This window comes from Salvia splendens, chromosome 18 (assembly GCF_004379255.2).
Source record: "Salvia splendens isolate huo1 chromosome 18, SspV2, whole genome shotgun sequence".
In the NCBI taxonomy this organism is placed as follows: domain Eukaryota; kingdom Viridiplantae; phylum Streptophyta; class Magnoliopsida; order Lamiales; family Lamiaceae; genus Salvia; species Salvia splendens.
Window position 1 is genome coordinate 460,899 of NC_056049.1, and position 13,152 is coordinate 474,050.

General features: G+C 37.8%; 2 protein-coding genes, 1 long non-coding RNA gene and 1 pseudogene across 3 annotated transcripts; 3 read left to right on the forward strand and 1 right to left on the reverse strand.

Annotated features, from left to right (window-relative positions):
• Positions 1-327: 327 nt before the first annotated feature.
• LOC121777795 lies at positions 328-3,226 on the forward strand (annotated as a pseudogene).
• LOC121776147 lies at positions 1,371-1,972 on the forward strand. The gene is made up of 2 exons (XR_006045248.1): positions 1,371-1,515; positions 1,668-1,972. It is a non-coding gene; the product is annotated as an uncharacterized LOC121776147 (long non-coding RNA).
• A 1,686-nt stretch (positions 3,227-4,912) lies between the features above and the next one.
• LOC121777952 (GDSL esterase/lipase At5g45910-like) lies at positions 4,913-8,306 on the forward strand. Its single transcript, XM_042175294.1, has 5 exons — positions 4,913-5,218; positions 5,965-6,186; positions 6,319-6,470; positions 7,319-7,592; positions 7,933-8,306. Exons 1-5 carry the CDS (start codon positions 4,987-4,989, stop codon positions 8,160-8,162), a joined length of 1,110 nt encoding a protein of 369 aa, XP_042031228.1. The 5' UTR covers positions 4,913-4,986; the 3' UTR covers positions 8,163-8,306.
• A 223-nt stretch (positions 8,307-8,529) lies between these two features.
• Positions 8,530-11,259, reverse strand: LOC121777951 (adenylate-forming reductase 06235-like). Its single transcript, XM_042175293.1, has 2 exons — positions 10,865-11,259; positions 8,530-10,082 (listed from the first exon to the last, which is right to left on the reverse strand). The coding sequence occupies exons 1-2, from the start codon at positions 11,172-11,174 to the stop codon at positions 8,689-8,691; spliced, it is 1,704 nt and encodes a 567-aa protein (XP_042031227.1). The 5' UTR covers positions 11,175-11,259; the 3' UTR covers positions 8,530-8,688.
• Between the last annotated feature and the right edge of the window lie 1,893 nt (positions 11,260-13,152).

Genomic DNA, 13,152 nt, shown 5'->3' on the forward strand with positions numbered 1-13,152 from the left:
ATACGAAATTGGTAAAGTGTGAGAGAGAATAATATAAAAAGATTACTAATTTTATATATTAGTTTTATATTAAAATGTGAGTTGGAATAAGTTAGTGGAATACGAGGTCCACTATAAAAAAATATTAAATAGTGAAATGTGACAAATATTGTGAGACAGACAAAAATGAAAAAATGTGACAAAATTTAAGGACATGGGAAGTGTGATACAATTGATAAAATATTTGGTATGAATAGTATACTTAATTACGACCCTTCAATCATCGCGTGATGACTCGAGCATCCAACCTATTAGTGCCAAAGAATCTATGAAATGAGTGGACGTCAATGTCCGTATGAATGGTCCCTGGCAACATTTTACTACCTCACAATGCCATTGCCACCAACATGAGCTCATGATACATTAGTATCATCACGTCGATAAGTAACAACCAAAAATTAACTCATATCTTTCATAGAGACAAAAAAAACAATTCCACTGGAGCAGCGATGAGGATGAACTACGCAATCGCTATTCTCCTGATTTTATTATCAGTAAGCAGTCAAGCTTCTTCCAATTGCTTCAAATCCATCATTAGCAACGGAATCCACCTCGCTCCCTGCGACACTTCATCTCTACTCCGCCATGACGCCGTATGGACAAACTTTCTTCCACCGTCCCACCGGGAGGGCCTCCGACGGCCCCCTCATCATTGATTTCATCGGTTCGAATTCCCAATCTCACTTCCCTTGATTCAAATTTTCATGGTTCACCGTCAATTTCTGCAATTATAATTGATTGAATAATTACCTAACAATATGTTCTAAGCCTGCTTAATTTTTTCATAATTTATACTCCCTCCGTCCCCAAAGAATATCCACTTTGAGTTTGGCACGAGTTTAATGCAAAATTGGTGAAATAAGAGAGAGACATAGAGAAAAAATAATTAAATTATTGTTAGTGGAGAATGAGTCTCACCTAATGAGAGAAAAGAATTTTCAAAATTGGAAAGAATGCATATTCTTATGAGATGTATAGAGTATATATTATTATAAAACTATTGATATTTTGTGTGAATAGTTAAAAGCTTTTATGAGAAAATATTATCTCAAAATTCCAAACTCAAATTTAAGAATATACAAGCATTACCAAAATATTTTTTCGGTGTCCGCCCATGTTTGCAGCTGACGCTTTGAGGCTTCCTTTTTTGCAACCTTTTTTTGGTCCAAGCAACTGCGATTTCAGCGGTGGTGTGAATTTCGCGGTGGCAGGATGCACGGCACTTGCGGACTCGTTTTGGGCGGAGGAGGGGATCCAGATTGGGTTGGCAAATACGTCTCTAGCTGATCAGTTGAGCTGGTTTAAGGAACTCTTTTTGCCCCACACCTTCAGGTAACTCCTCACTAGAGAATAAAATTAGAACATCCAGCCCGTTTCGTGGGACACGCAAGAGACGAGCACGTGGTGCGGGTCCAATTAAGGGACGGGTGTTACTAAGTTAAGCACAAGGCAACGGGAGGTCATGATACAATTTCAGTTATGTATATTCTTCCTCTATCCGTCTTATATCGTCCTAACTTGTCATTCTCGTCCGCCCGCAGTTAACTACGGAGTATTTTATTTACCTTGAACTATTATTTTATCAAATGGACTCCACATATCTACTAACTTTTCTATATATTTCTTAGAATCCGAATCAACGCAATGTAAGCCAATGAATAGCAGATAGGCGGGGTATATTAATTTTTGTGTTGCTTCCTGTTGCGGCTGTGGAGGAGCGTACAAGTATAATCAGACGTCCTTCTGCAAGGATGTAGCACGTGCCAGGATCCGTCATTGCACGTGGTCTCCATTTGACAGATGCTTTGCTGCGGGGATGGATGTTTTACCATTCCTCCGCTCTATGCGTTTTGTGCTTCTTTGCCTTCAAAATTCTTGTATTAGTTGGAAGGTGAAATATCTTAATTAATAAATTGTGACCCTCTTAATTGGAGTCGGTGAGTTGTCCCTTCCTAAAAATCATATGCGCTTATCAAATTATACTATATTCTACTACTGTACTACTATTACAAATTTTACTCTTTTCATTATAGTTGTCAAATGAGAGTTGCCAAGGTCAAACTTGGGGCAACCCCAATATAGATATTCGGCTGGTCTGCATTTTTTAAATTTCTTATGTATTTTAATTTTGTATTAAATGCCACTAATAAATACTCCCCCTATTTTTCAAAAATAGCAACTATTTACATTTTGGGTTGTTCCTTATAAATAGAAACTTTATAATCTTTCTATTTTAGGACATGGACCCCACAATCCACTAACTCTACTTTCACTACTTTTTCTCTCAATCTCTCTTACTTTTCTCATTTTTCTTTTCCTCTCTCTTACTTTACCAATTTTTCTCACTTATTTTATCAATTATGCATTAAAACCCGCACCGTTTCAAATGTTTCTATTTTTTTAATACGGAAGAACTAATAAATAAGAGGATAAAAATATTTATAAGATTTTGTGTTTTCAATTGTAGTTCATATAGATATATATTATATTGGTTGGATGATTTCAAAATTACATAAAATATGATTTCAAAACCCGCATCTCTCTTGCCGACGGCACGGACGGTCCGTTGTGGATGCTCTTACAACCCAAAACAGTTTTTTTTTTTACTTTTGAAAGATGATCAATAATAGTTCATCATTTAATATGTGCGTCAAAAACAAAAACAGGTTGCCTCAATTGGTTGAACGAATTTGTCAGCAACCACAATAAAATGCTTCAAGGACAATTGTATCTCATTCAAAAAGAGCACCCTCACACTGACATAATCTACGGGGATTATTACAATGCGATTCTATCTCTCCCAAGACGAATATGGTAAGTATGCCATAAACAATAGTCTTGTTTTGGAGTGACACGAGTTTCGATAAAAAAAAATAGTGCGAGTATTGTGAGTGGAAAATGAATTTGATGGTGGATCGACTTCTGTGTCTAGGGTTTTCAAAAAGGAGCGCTCACGGCTTGTTGCCCGAAATGCGGGCCCTACAAACTGGATAATAAAGAGACGAAAACGTGCGACGTCCCAGCACAGTACGTGAGTTGGGATGGTTTGCATTTGACGGAAGCAGCTTACAGTATCATAGCAAAGGGTTTGATCAAGGAATCGTATACAATACCTCAAATTGAACAAATCTGCTCAAACCATATGTTCAATAGATCGTATTCTGTTCCTCCAAGAATTGCACTATAATTTTTCTTCCAATTATATACGCCAATGTTCGGCTACATTTTTATGTACTGCAAGAAAATTGCGAATCTTGGCTTCTAGCATTTGAATGCATTAATAAAAAAATTTGAATCAATTGGATTTTCATTCTCTTATGAAAGTTCGGACCATTTTTTATGTTTACTATCTTAGTGAAAACTGAAAAACATAGTGTTCAATGTTCATAAAAAACTGACTGCAAAAACAATTTTTCTCTCCACTTCAGAAAATCCTAGAAACTAAAAAGAAAAATAGTTCATAATTTTGGAAATTATAATGGCACTCTTGCCCCTAAAACGACTTCCGGTGGCCAAAATCTATCATTTATCAACCCTAAACTGGTTTGCAGCATGGAATGAACGAATATAAAAGAGTGTGATTGTGCTTTTACTTTAATATATAGGTAAAATTATACTTTCACCAAGTGGATTGTGATCAAGATAGAACCATTCTTAAACGTAGAACAAATGCCAAACGGAGGTCGTTAGATCTTTTAATCCAATGGTGTTGATTTGCACAACAACTTCCCATTACAACCAAAACTATTATTAATGGGTGAATGCAGATAAGTGAAAAAATAAAGCATGCATGGACTCTTCTTCGTTTCATTCATTCTTCCATCAACATGTGAGTTTTTTCACATGTTGAGTCCGGAATGTCGTGAAAACATAGTCTAATATGTATGATTTTTAATCTTGACCGTCATTTTTTCCTCATCCAATGAATAAAATATGTAGAGTTCTAGGTTCTACACTTAAGAATGGTTCTATCTTTAACGCAACCCAAGTAAGTTTACTAAAACAAAACGACAAAAAATTGTTTCTACTTTCTAGTGCTTTAGTTAAAATATTAGAAAACCTCACTCGATACGCATTTGTATATAAAATTGCATTCTTGCATGAGTCGACATACCTAAAACAATAATAAAAAGCTGGATTCAGTTACAAAGTTGCTATCACTCGGTGGTTATTATTGGTCGACATGTCCTCCTAATTTAATAATTATAGTCTATTTCGTGCAGAAGACAAGTGGTTTGCGTTGTAATGTGATCAAAATATGAGGAATTAGTTTAGCAAATATTAGGTGTTAGTTGAACTAATATCGAAATATTTTTTACTTTATACAATGTTGAACTTTCCCATGTCCCTTTTTAAAAAAAACGCCGATTCCGATTTTGAGAGAAATTTGGAACTGGAACCGGCACAGGAACCGGCACAAGGACGAATTTTTTTTATATATAGTTATAATTCATAATCACCAGTTTTTTAAATATTGGAATCAAAACCGTATTAATAAACTCAAAAAGTAAGTTCTGATTTAACCATGCATCTTAGATATAGTGAGTCATTAGTTAAGCAAAAATTAGGAATTAGTTGCACTAATATTGAAATATATTTTAATTTTTACTCTATAGTGTGTTGAATTTTTACTCATTAGTTCCGAGTGAAAATTGGATTTGGAAGTGGGACCTGCCCAAGAAGTAATTTTATAGTTTCGGTTCAAAATCAATTGTTTTATACCGGGTCAATAGAATCAATAAGTCGGTTCTGAATTAACCATGCAGTTATAGAAAATAATAAAACAATATTAGCCATTTTATTTATCAAAGCTCAACTAAAATTCACAGCAGAGCAGTTGGAGTAATGGCTATATAATAAAGGCTGGTCGTAGTATTAATTGATGAGTGGCCCTAAGCCAACACTTGGTTGAAATTTCTCTTGAATCTTACTCCCAATCTAGGTAACATGAAAATCGTTTTCTTCTTAGTACTTTCCTTTTCGATCACTGTTTTATGCAGCCCTCTTCCCAAGTATGACTCAATTTTCAGCTTTGGCGATTCGCTTGCCGATACCGGAAATTTCCTACTCTCCGGCGCCCTCAAGTTTCCGGTCATCGGGCAACTTCCTTACGGCCAAACATTCTTCCGCCACGCCACCGGCCGCTGCTCCGACGGCCGCCTCATTGTCGACTTTATAGGTACATAATACTACTATAATAATAAACTTCTTATCCAATTGTCTAATTTAATAGTTATATGTGGTATGTTATCAAGTAATGAAACACAAGATGATTTCCAATTAATATGCTTCCGTAGCCCTTAAAAAAGGTCAAAGTGGATGATGGAATTTTAATATAAGTGGATGTTGAAATGTAAGTTGATTGAGAATAATATTAGTAATAATTATTAATGTATTATGAGTGAAAATGGCGGGTTTATAAGAGGTTTAAGTAGGTAATAAATAAATTTATATACTATGTAATGAGACAATACCATAAATGAAAGGGATATTGGTGCGTAATATCACGAAAATTTTATAAAATTAGTTTTTTCCCACAAACTTTAAACATGTCATAAAATATCACAAACTTAAATAGTTGTTTAAGTTTTCTCAGCAGCAACAAAATCATACTACAATTCATTTATTATTACATCACATAAGATATGATTACTATTGATAGATATGGTTATCCATCTTAGTTGGATTTTTTTGGAGGTTGAAAAAAAAGACGCCAATTTTCCCAAATAAAAATAGAATAATTATTGTGAATAGCAGTGGAGTCAAACTTTCCAAAAAGTCCTTTCATAGCTTTCTTAGCATAATTGAGTAATTGACACCAAGTCTCACCATGTAGCTCCATGATCAGTGAATCACATACCTATAAAAATGACATTTTGGGACGAACATAAATATAACTAGGGTCTCTTACTTGTGACATTGCAGCGGAGGCCTATGGTTTGCCATATTTACCACCGTATTTATCGCACGATAAAAGTGAAAAGTTTTCGCATGGGGTGAATTTCGCAGTCGCGGGAGCTACTGCTCTTGACTCCAAATTCTTCTACGACCGCAACATCGGGCAGTTCCTTTGGACAAACGATTCATTAGCTGTTCAACTAGGCTGGTTCAACAACCTAAAGTCCTCCCTTTGTTCCCACAAACAAGGTCACCTTTTACAACTAACTTAACTGCGTGAAAATTTTACATATAAAGTCATTGCATTCGCAGTATAAAAACTAATTATATTTGATGGGAACCAAGGAAATGGAGTAGTTATGTTGAGTACTGTTGGAACAGATTGTGAGAAGTATTTCAAAAGAAGTCTGTTTTTGGTGGGGGAGATTGGTGGTAATGACTACAACTACCCATTCTTTGTTGGTGGAAACATTACTCAGCTTAAGGCAATGGTGGTACCTTTGGTTGTTGGAGCCATTTCCTCAGCTACTTCAGTAAGCTACTCCCATTATTCTCTTTATGATAAATTGCTTCAAACACTACACTCAAATTCTGATTTGTCCCATAATTTTAAAAACAATTGAAAAAATCATAAAAAATTGGTTTGTACACAATCATCTCATGATGATTTTTTTTTGTGAAATTGTATCCAATATAATAACTGGAAAATCGAAAATGGATATCATGACGATTTTTTTAACCTAATGGCGACACTAGGTTAAAAAAACACCAACAATAAATTACACATAGGTGACTGAGTTTTTTTGTAGTGAGATAACGAATAGATTCAAATTTCAGGTTTTTTACTATTTTAAAAGTTGCTAGGCATGCCAAAAGTTGACAAAACTTCATAATTTTTTGGCCAATTAAACTTAGATCATTATAAACATTTACATAGTGGTCTACTATAAGTAGACTCCTAACTAAAAATCGATATCCCTTTCATTTTATTTTTTTGGGGTAAATAAGTTAGGCACGAAGACAGACTAATGGATATAAGAGATATCGAACCTATTATGCAATAACGAGCTACCGATGACTAATGGATATAAGAGATATTGAACCTATTATGCAATAACCAGCTACCGAGATCCATCGGTGTAGTTTTCAACTCATGAACTCCCTTGTGGAACGTATATATTGCGACATAAAATCAGTTACAAAATTTCGTTTTCTATGCACGTGATGAACCGATACTGCATCAAATTCTTGCAATAAAATATGTACACCTCAAAACATCCTACAATCATAGATACTCCAACAAAACTATCACTCTCAAGTCTCAACCCCCACCTTCCGACAGCCCCCAGCCTTTGCTAACTGTAGCCCTTTTATATGACAGATGCTTATAGAGGAAGGTGCAGTAGAACTGATAGTGCCTGGGAACCTGCCGATTGGGTGCAACGCAGTGTATCTAACGTTGTTCGGAACAAGCAATGTAAGAGCCTACGACAAAAACGGGTGTCTGAAAGCGTATAACGCTTTCTCAAAGTACCACAATTCTCAACTCAAAATTGCTTTGGACAAGTTGAGGCAAAAATATCCTCATGCAAAAATCAGCTATGCTGATTACTATGGTGCTGCTAAGAGATTCTTCCATGCTCCCAAGCATTACGGTGAGTGCAAATCTAAGATTTTTCACATAAATTCAGGTTTAACATTAATTAATTTTTTTTATATATTTAATTCTATTATTTAAAAAATTGTTGAAATTGTTAATTTTGTAAGTTGCATAAAATCCAAACTCAATTTGTAATTTTATTCATTTATTTGGAGTTACATAGAAAATGATTGAATTTAGACTTTATATGGTATCAGCTGTGTGAAATTATGTTTTTGTTTGGTAGTATCTTTTCGGAAGCATGTCAACATGAATTTAAACCATACTGTTATCGTGCCTCTGCCTGTGCAATTTGTCATTCGTGTTTCCATCATGAGACGCGCATGGTTTGTTAGGTTTTACGGAGACGCTAATGTCGTGCTGCGGAGGAGGTGGGCCCTACAATTTCAATAATTCAGCGAGATGTGGCCACGTTGGATCAACGGTGTGTTCGGATTCAAAGGGTTATGCAAATTGGGACGGGGTCCATTTAACTGAGGCTGCTTACCGTTCCATTGCTTTGGGCTTGCTTAATGGATCCTTCACTACTCCAAGGCCCACATTTTCCCCTATTTATGCCTTCTAAATTTCTCTTCGGCCTTGCTTAGTAGATTCATAATCTCTCTTCTATGAGATACTAATAAATATGTATGTTCAATTAGACAAAAATATCAGCTCATGAGCCAGATTCTATGGTGAGGTTAATATATATTTTCGATTTAATTGCGTATGGAGAATTGTTTATGCGTCAAATTGACATACACATGATACTGATAGTAGTGAATTCATTTGCATGATTCAATCAAACACCGAAAACTTATAATAAAATAAGCAACTTTGCTGATTGTTGTGTTTAATTATCCAATACATAACATTTGTTTTGAATCCAAATTTATATTCATGTAAAAAAACATCCTACCAACTAAGATGTGTTTAAGCTGAGAGTAGGACAATTATGCATTAATAATGGTTGATTAGCTAGGATTCAACCGGTACATCCACATATAACCATACAATAGAGCAACATATATAGATATAGTTACATACATAAATCATACTCCCTCCTTCCGCAATTTATAGTCTCATTTTGACTCGGCATAAGTTAAAAAGATTTAAGAATCCCAGATAGGGCCAAAAGCAGCAATCCCATTAGCCTTGCATGCATCAACCACATCCCTACTCCCCTCCGGATTACTCGTCACAATCACCACCTCCGCCCCAAACCTCTTCGCCGCGTCGACGCTCATTTCCGCCACGTTCGGCCGCCCCAGCACCGCCGTGTCGTGAACAATCACCCTCTCCTTCGGCTGCCCGCTCACCCACTCCTTAATCTCCCTTCCAAAATTCACCTCCACACCCTTCGTCACCCACAGCAAGCAAACCTCCGCCTTACACGGCTGCAGCAGAAACGACAGAAACACGCAGATCCCCGACCCGGTCGCCACTAAAAGCACCCGCCCGTACATGTTCGTCAAGTACGGAAGGCCCGCGAACCGCACCCCCCGGACCCACAGCCACCGCGGCGGGCTCGACACGAGAGATCTGGTGAAGTCGCCCACCGCTCCGGCCAGCATCATGTGCTCTTTCTTGTTGTCTGATATGATCCCAAATGCGTGCCATTCTGAAAGCGGGGACGGGCTGATCCTCCCCAGGATCCCCGCCTCCACGCCGCCCTGGAACTTGATGATGGCGGCGTGGCCAGACGGGGACGTCACCCGGACCGGGACCCGCCTCATGGTCAGCCAGGGGATGATGATTAAGACAGTGATTCCAGTGGTCAGCCAGAATTCGGGGATTGCGGTCAAATCTGAATTCTCTATTTTGGAGTAGTTTTTAGTTGAGGGATTGTATGTAGCGTTGAGGGTGACAAAAGCCCAGAGGAGGGCTAGAGCGGCCCACCCCGCGAAGCGGTGGGTCCGCTCGAAGAAGTTGTGGTGCAGGTGTCGGACGAGAGGAAACGCCGCTGTGGAAGTGAGGCATAGAAGGCCAAGGATCACGGACGCGACTGCGATGATCTCCGATGAGGTGGTGTCTCTGTGTTTTAGTGTGAGGACTAATGCGTAAATCAGCCATGCGGCGGAGGAAATCCCGCAGCCGCTGTGAATTCCGCCGAGGGATTGGAGCAAAGCGGTGGTCATGGTTTTGAGGCGGAGGGGGATCCATGGGTGGCCTAGAGCGGTCACCGCGAGCCAGAAAACGACTCGTAAAACGGCCTCGCTGCGGCATAGGACCAAGGCGAAGATGTTGGCGATGGAGAAAAGGGCGGGGCGGTCTGCGGCGTAGGGGAATTTTCCGGTGGCGGCGAGGACTAAGGCGGTGAGGTTGAGTGCCAAGCAAAGTGCGAAGAGACGCTTGTAAACGGTGAAGAGGCCTTGGTCGAGGAGGATCACGGAGAGGCGCGACGAAGGAGGCTTCTTCTTGGCGGCGGATTGAGGCGGGGGATGATGATCCGATCGGGTGAAGGGTTGAGGAAGAAGATGGTGCGGTGGAGTTTGGTCGGATTTACCTGAAACATATATGAACTAGATTAAGATATTGTACATAGATTGGCTAGTAACTGCATTAAGATATTGTACTTAGATTCCTACAACAAATAAAATGGATAAATTACATTTTTAATGCTATTAAGGACGCTAATTTGTGTGTTTAATTATACCTCCGGCCTAATGCTTCATATAATATTCTTATAATTAATTTTTTTAACTAATACTTAGAATATTATATGAAGCATTAGGCCGGAGGTATAATTAAACACACAAATTCGCGTCCATCAATAAAACTTAGGTATAATTAAACACACAAATTTTACCGACACACCAATTCTAAGTATTAGTTATAATTAAGGACACACAAATTTTAATTGTGATGTCTCAATTAAAATTAGTTATAATTATTTTTTTTAAAATTTTAAATGCTAAAAATTAGTAGATAAGTTTTTTTTACTGATTGTTTGTTAGTATATTGTCGGTAAAATTTTCTAATCAACAAAATCCATCAATAAAACTTTTACCGACATGCTTTATGGAAAAATCAATCGGTAAAATCCGCATTTATAAAGTAACTAATGAACATAAAAAAATTTAAAAAAAAAAGAATATAATCGGGCTAAGAGCTTATAGTAAAGAAATAGATTATGAGTTCAAAACTTATGGAATATGATTGACTTATCCCTCCTTAGGTTGGCATGTGTGCTTAGAATTGTAAAACAATAGTATGAATTTAGATCATTATTCAAATCTTTTATTTACCAGCGTATCATTAGATAATGACAGGGATGACTAATAATACCTTCCTCATGGCTCTCTTCAATGTCAGCAAGGGTTTCGACATCTCCATCTTCGTCCCCGTCCTCGTCATCATCTAGATCGCAGAAATGACTACTTTCGCGGCTGAGAGACCTCTCAATGAGGTCGGAGGATGGAATGATCCGAGCGAAGCTGCTCCTCCATTGAGCCCAAGATCTGCGGCTGCTGCTGTTTCGAGACTGGTTAGTCGGTCGGTCTCGGTCCGGAATGGCGAAGAGGTCGGCATGCGGCTTGATTTCAAAAGCTACGCCTCTGCAGCTCGAAAACCTTCCATATTTTTCAGTGTTTCTCATTCTACAGTTTTGTGATCACAAAGAGAGAATGCAAAGAGAGAATAGATTTTATTTTTTGTAGTGAATGATTGCAATTGAAGTGAGAATTAAGATATTTTGAAGCTATATATAGTTGTTTGTCTCCTACTTGTCAAGTGATGGTATCTCTATTTATTAACGCCAACAACCAACTGCAGCTTCTTAATACCTATCGTTATCGAATTGTTCATTATTATTGTTGACTAATTAAGGGCTCTAGTACATTCATCTCTTATAGTCATGCAGAATTTTATGAATATATATATATATATATATATATATATATGCGTGTGAAATTCATGTACATTCATTATTCTCATTGTTTAGGACTTTGATACTAATTTCTAGTAGTTGATTCGTGAGTCCATTTGGAACGTGTCAAGCATTTCTATTTCTGAGGTGGTGTGACTAAATTTTACTACCTTAATTTGGATTTCGATATTTGGGCTTTGTTAGCCCGAATCATCTATACATCGGAATAAATTCGATTTTATGCAATAGCCTGAAAATTACATATGTCAAGTAAATTATTTTCGGAAAATCATCATATCTTTTGATTGAATGTTACCTGAAATATTTTTTTTTCTGTTATTAGACCAAGGATTTCGACCAATGAATAGTTATGTGCTTATTTGTAAATTGTAGTAGTAAACACTATGGTGCAGCTATACCAAGGATTTCAGACTGCTCCCTATTCAAAGAGAAAGATTGGTCTCCTGATCATTTGGTTAAGACTGGACGAGTCTCGTGACACTCGACCATAAATTCTGGTGCGCAACCTTCCTTTTCCATCGCCGCCACCTCCTCCTCCATCCCTCGCCTTCTTCTGTAAAAGGGATGGAACTCAACCGCCTCTTGTTACAAATTGGTATAGATCTAGAATGAAAAGATAAAATTGAAATTATGACAAGTAATAAGGTTAGTAGCATCTCTCCCTATACTTTCAATCGCACTAGAGAAAAATACCTGTAAAGTTCTTAACATTAAATTAGAAAGAAAGAATCAAAACAATCAAATCAATTTTCACTATCCCACAAAATTTACAAATCCAAAATTTTCCAAAAAAAAAAAGAACCCATCTTGTATCCAACTTCCTACCTACAACTACAATCTTTACACAATAGATACAACTTTTTGTCCAAAATCAAATACTACTAATAATTTGATGCACCATCACATTCCGGTATACTGCCAAGAGCCGGCCTCCACGGCCGCTGACTCTCCTCTCCGGCGGCGGCGACGAGCTGCGCCAACACCTTCTCCACCGAAATCCCTTCCACGTCGGCTTCTTTCAACAGCTTCTGCAGCTCCTTCTTCGATATCTTGATCTTGACCTCCAAGGAACAAGGCAAAACGCTCTCCGCCGCGGGCAGCCCGGGTTCGTCCATGTCGCGACCCGACCCGAATGAGGCCCAGTCTTCGCCGCCCCATTCCGTCGACGATCCTTTCCTTATGCAGTTTCCCATATATATTAATGATGTAGTGATTTCGAGGTATTGGATTTTGGAAGATCGGTTTTGGTGAATGAGAGAGAAGGAGTGGGTGATATATATGCTGCAAGGGAAGGGGGTGGTTGTTTAAAGTGTGGGGCCCGCTCCACCTATTTTGGGTTGGCTTGAGTGGCGCCACCGCCACCTCAGCTCTTGTTGTTGAGCTTATCGGCTGCGGCGGCTCTTCATGCTTGTCGGCTGCCTTTTTTATTTGAATTTCTTATTATAAATTGACATTAAAAATCATAACATTTGATTAAATTCGATTTATCCGACTTTGAAATATTTTGGAAAACCATGTAAGGTATAACAATTGAGGAATTATATTTGGTCGTTGTTGTCAGTTAATTGAATGATGCGAATACTTTCTCCGTCTCATAAGTGTAGTCCTCTCCTCTTTGTACTTCATCCGTATAATAGGAGTCATATTTAGTTTTGACACAAGTTTTAAAAATTATAAAAAAAATTGA

Excerpts from the sequence above, each read along its gene's own strand:
- LOC121777952 (XM_042175294.1), top strand. The coding sequence starts at position 4,987 with ATGAAAATCGTTTTCTTCTTAGTACTTTCCTTTTCGATCACTGTTTTA. Across the intron at positions 6,187-6,318 it reads CCTTTGTTCCCACAAACAAG|ATTGTGAGAAGTATTTCAAA; the intron begins GTCACCTTTTAC and ends CTGTTGGAACAG. Across the intron at positions 6,471-7,318 it reads CCATTTCCTCAGCTACTTCA|ATGCTTATAGAGGAAGGTGC; the intron begins GTAAGCTACTCC and ends TTTATATGACAG.
- LOC121777951 (XM_042175293.1), bottom strand. The coding sequence starts at position 11,174 with ATGAGAAACACTGAAAAATATGGAAGGTTTTCGAGCTGCAGAGGCGTA. Across the intron at positions 10,083-10,864 it reads TGAAGAGAGCCATGAGGAAG|GTAAATCCGACCAAACTCCA; the intron begins GTATTATTAGTC and ends TATATGTTTCAG.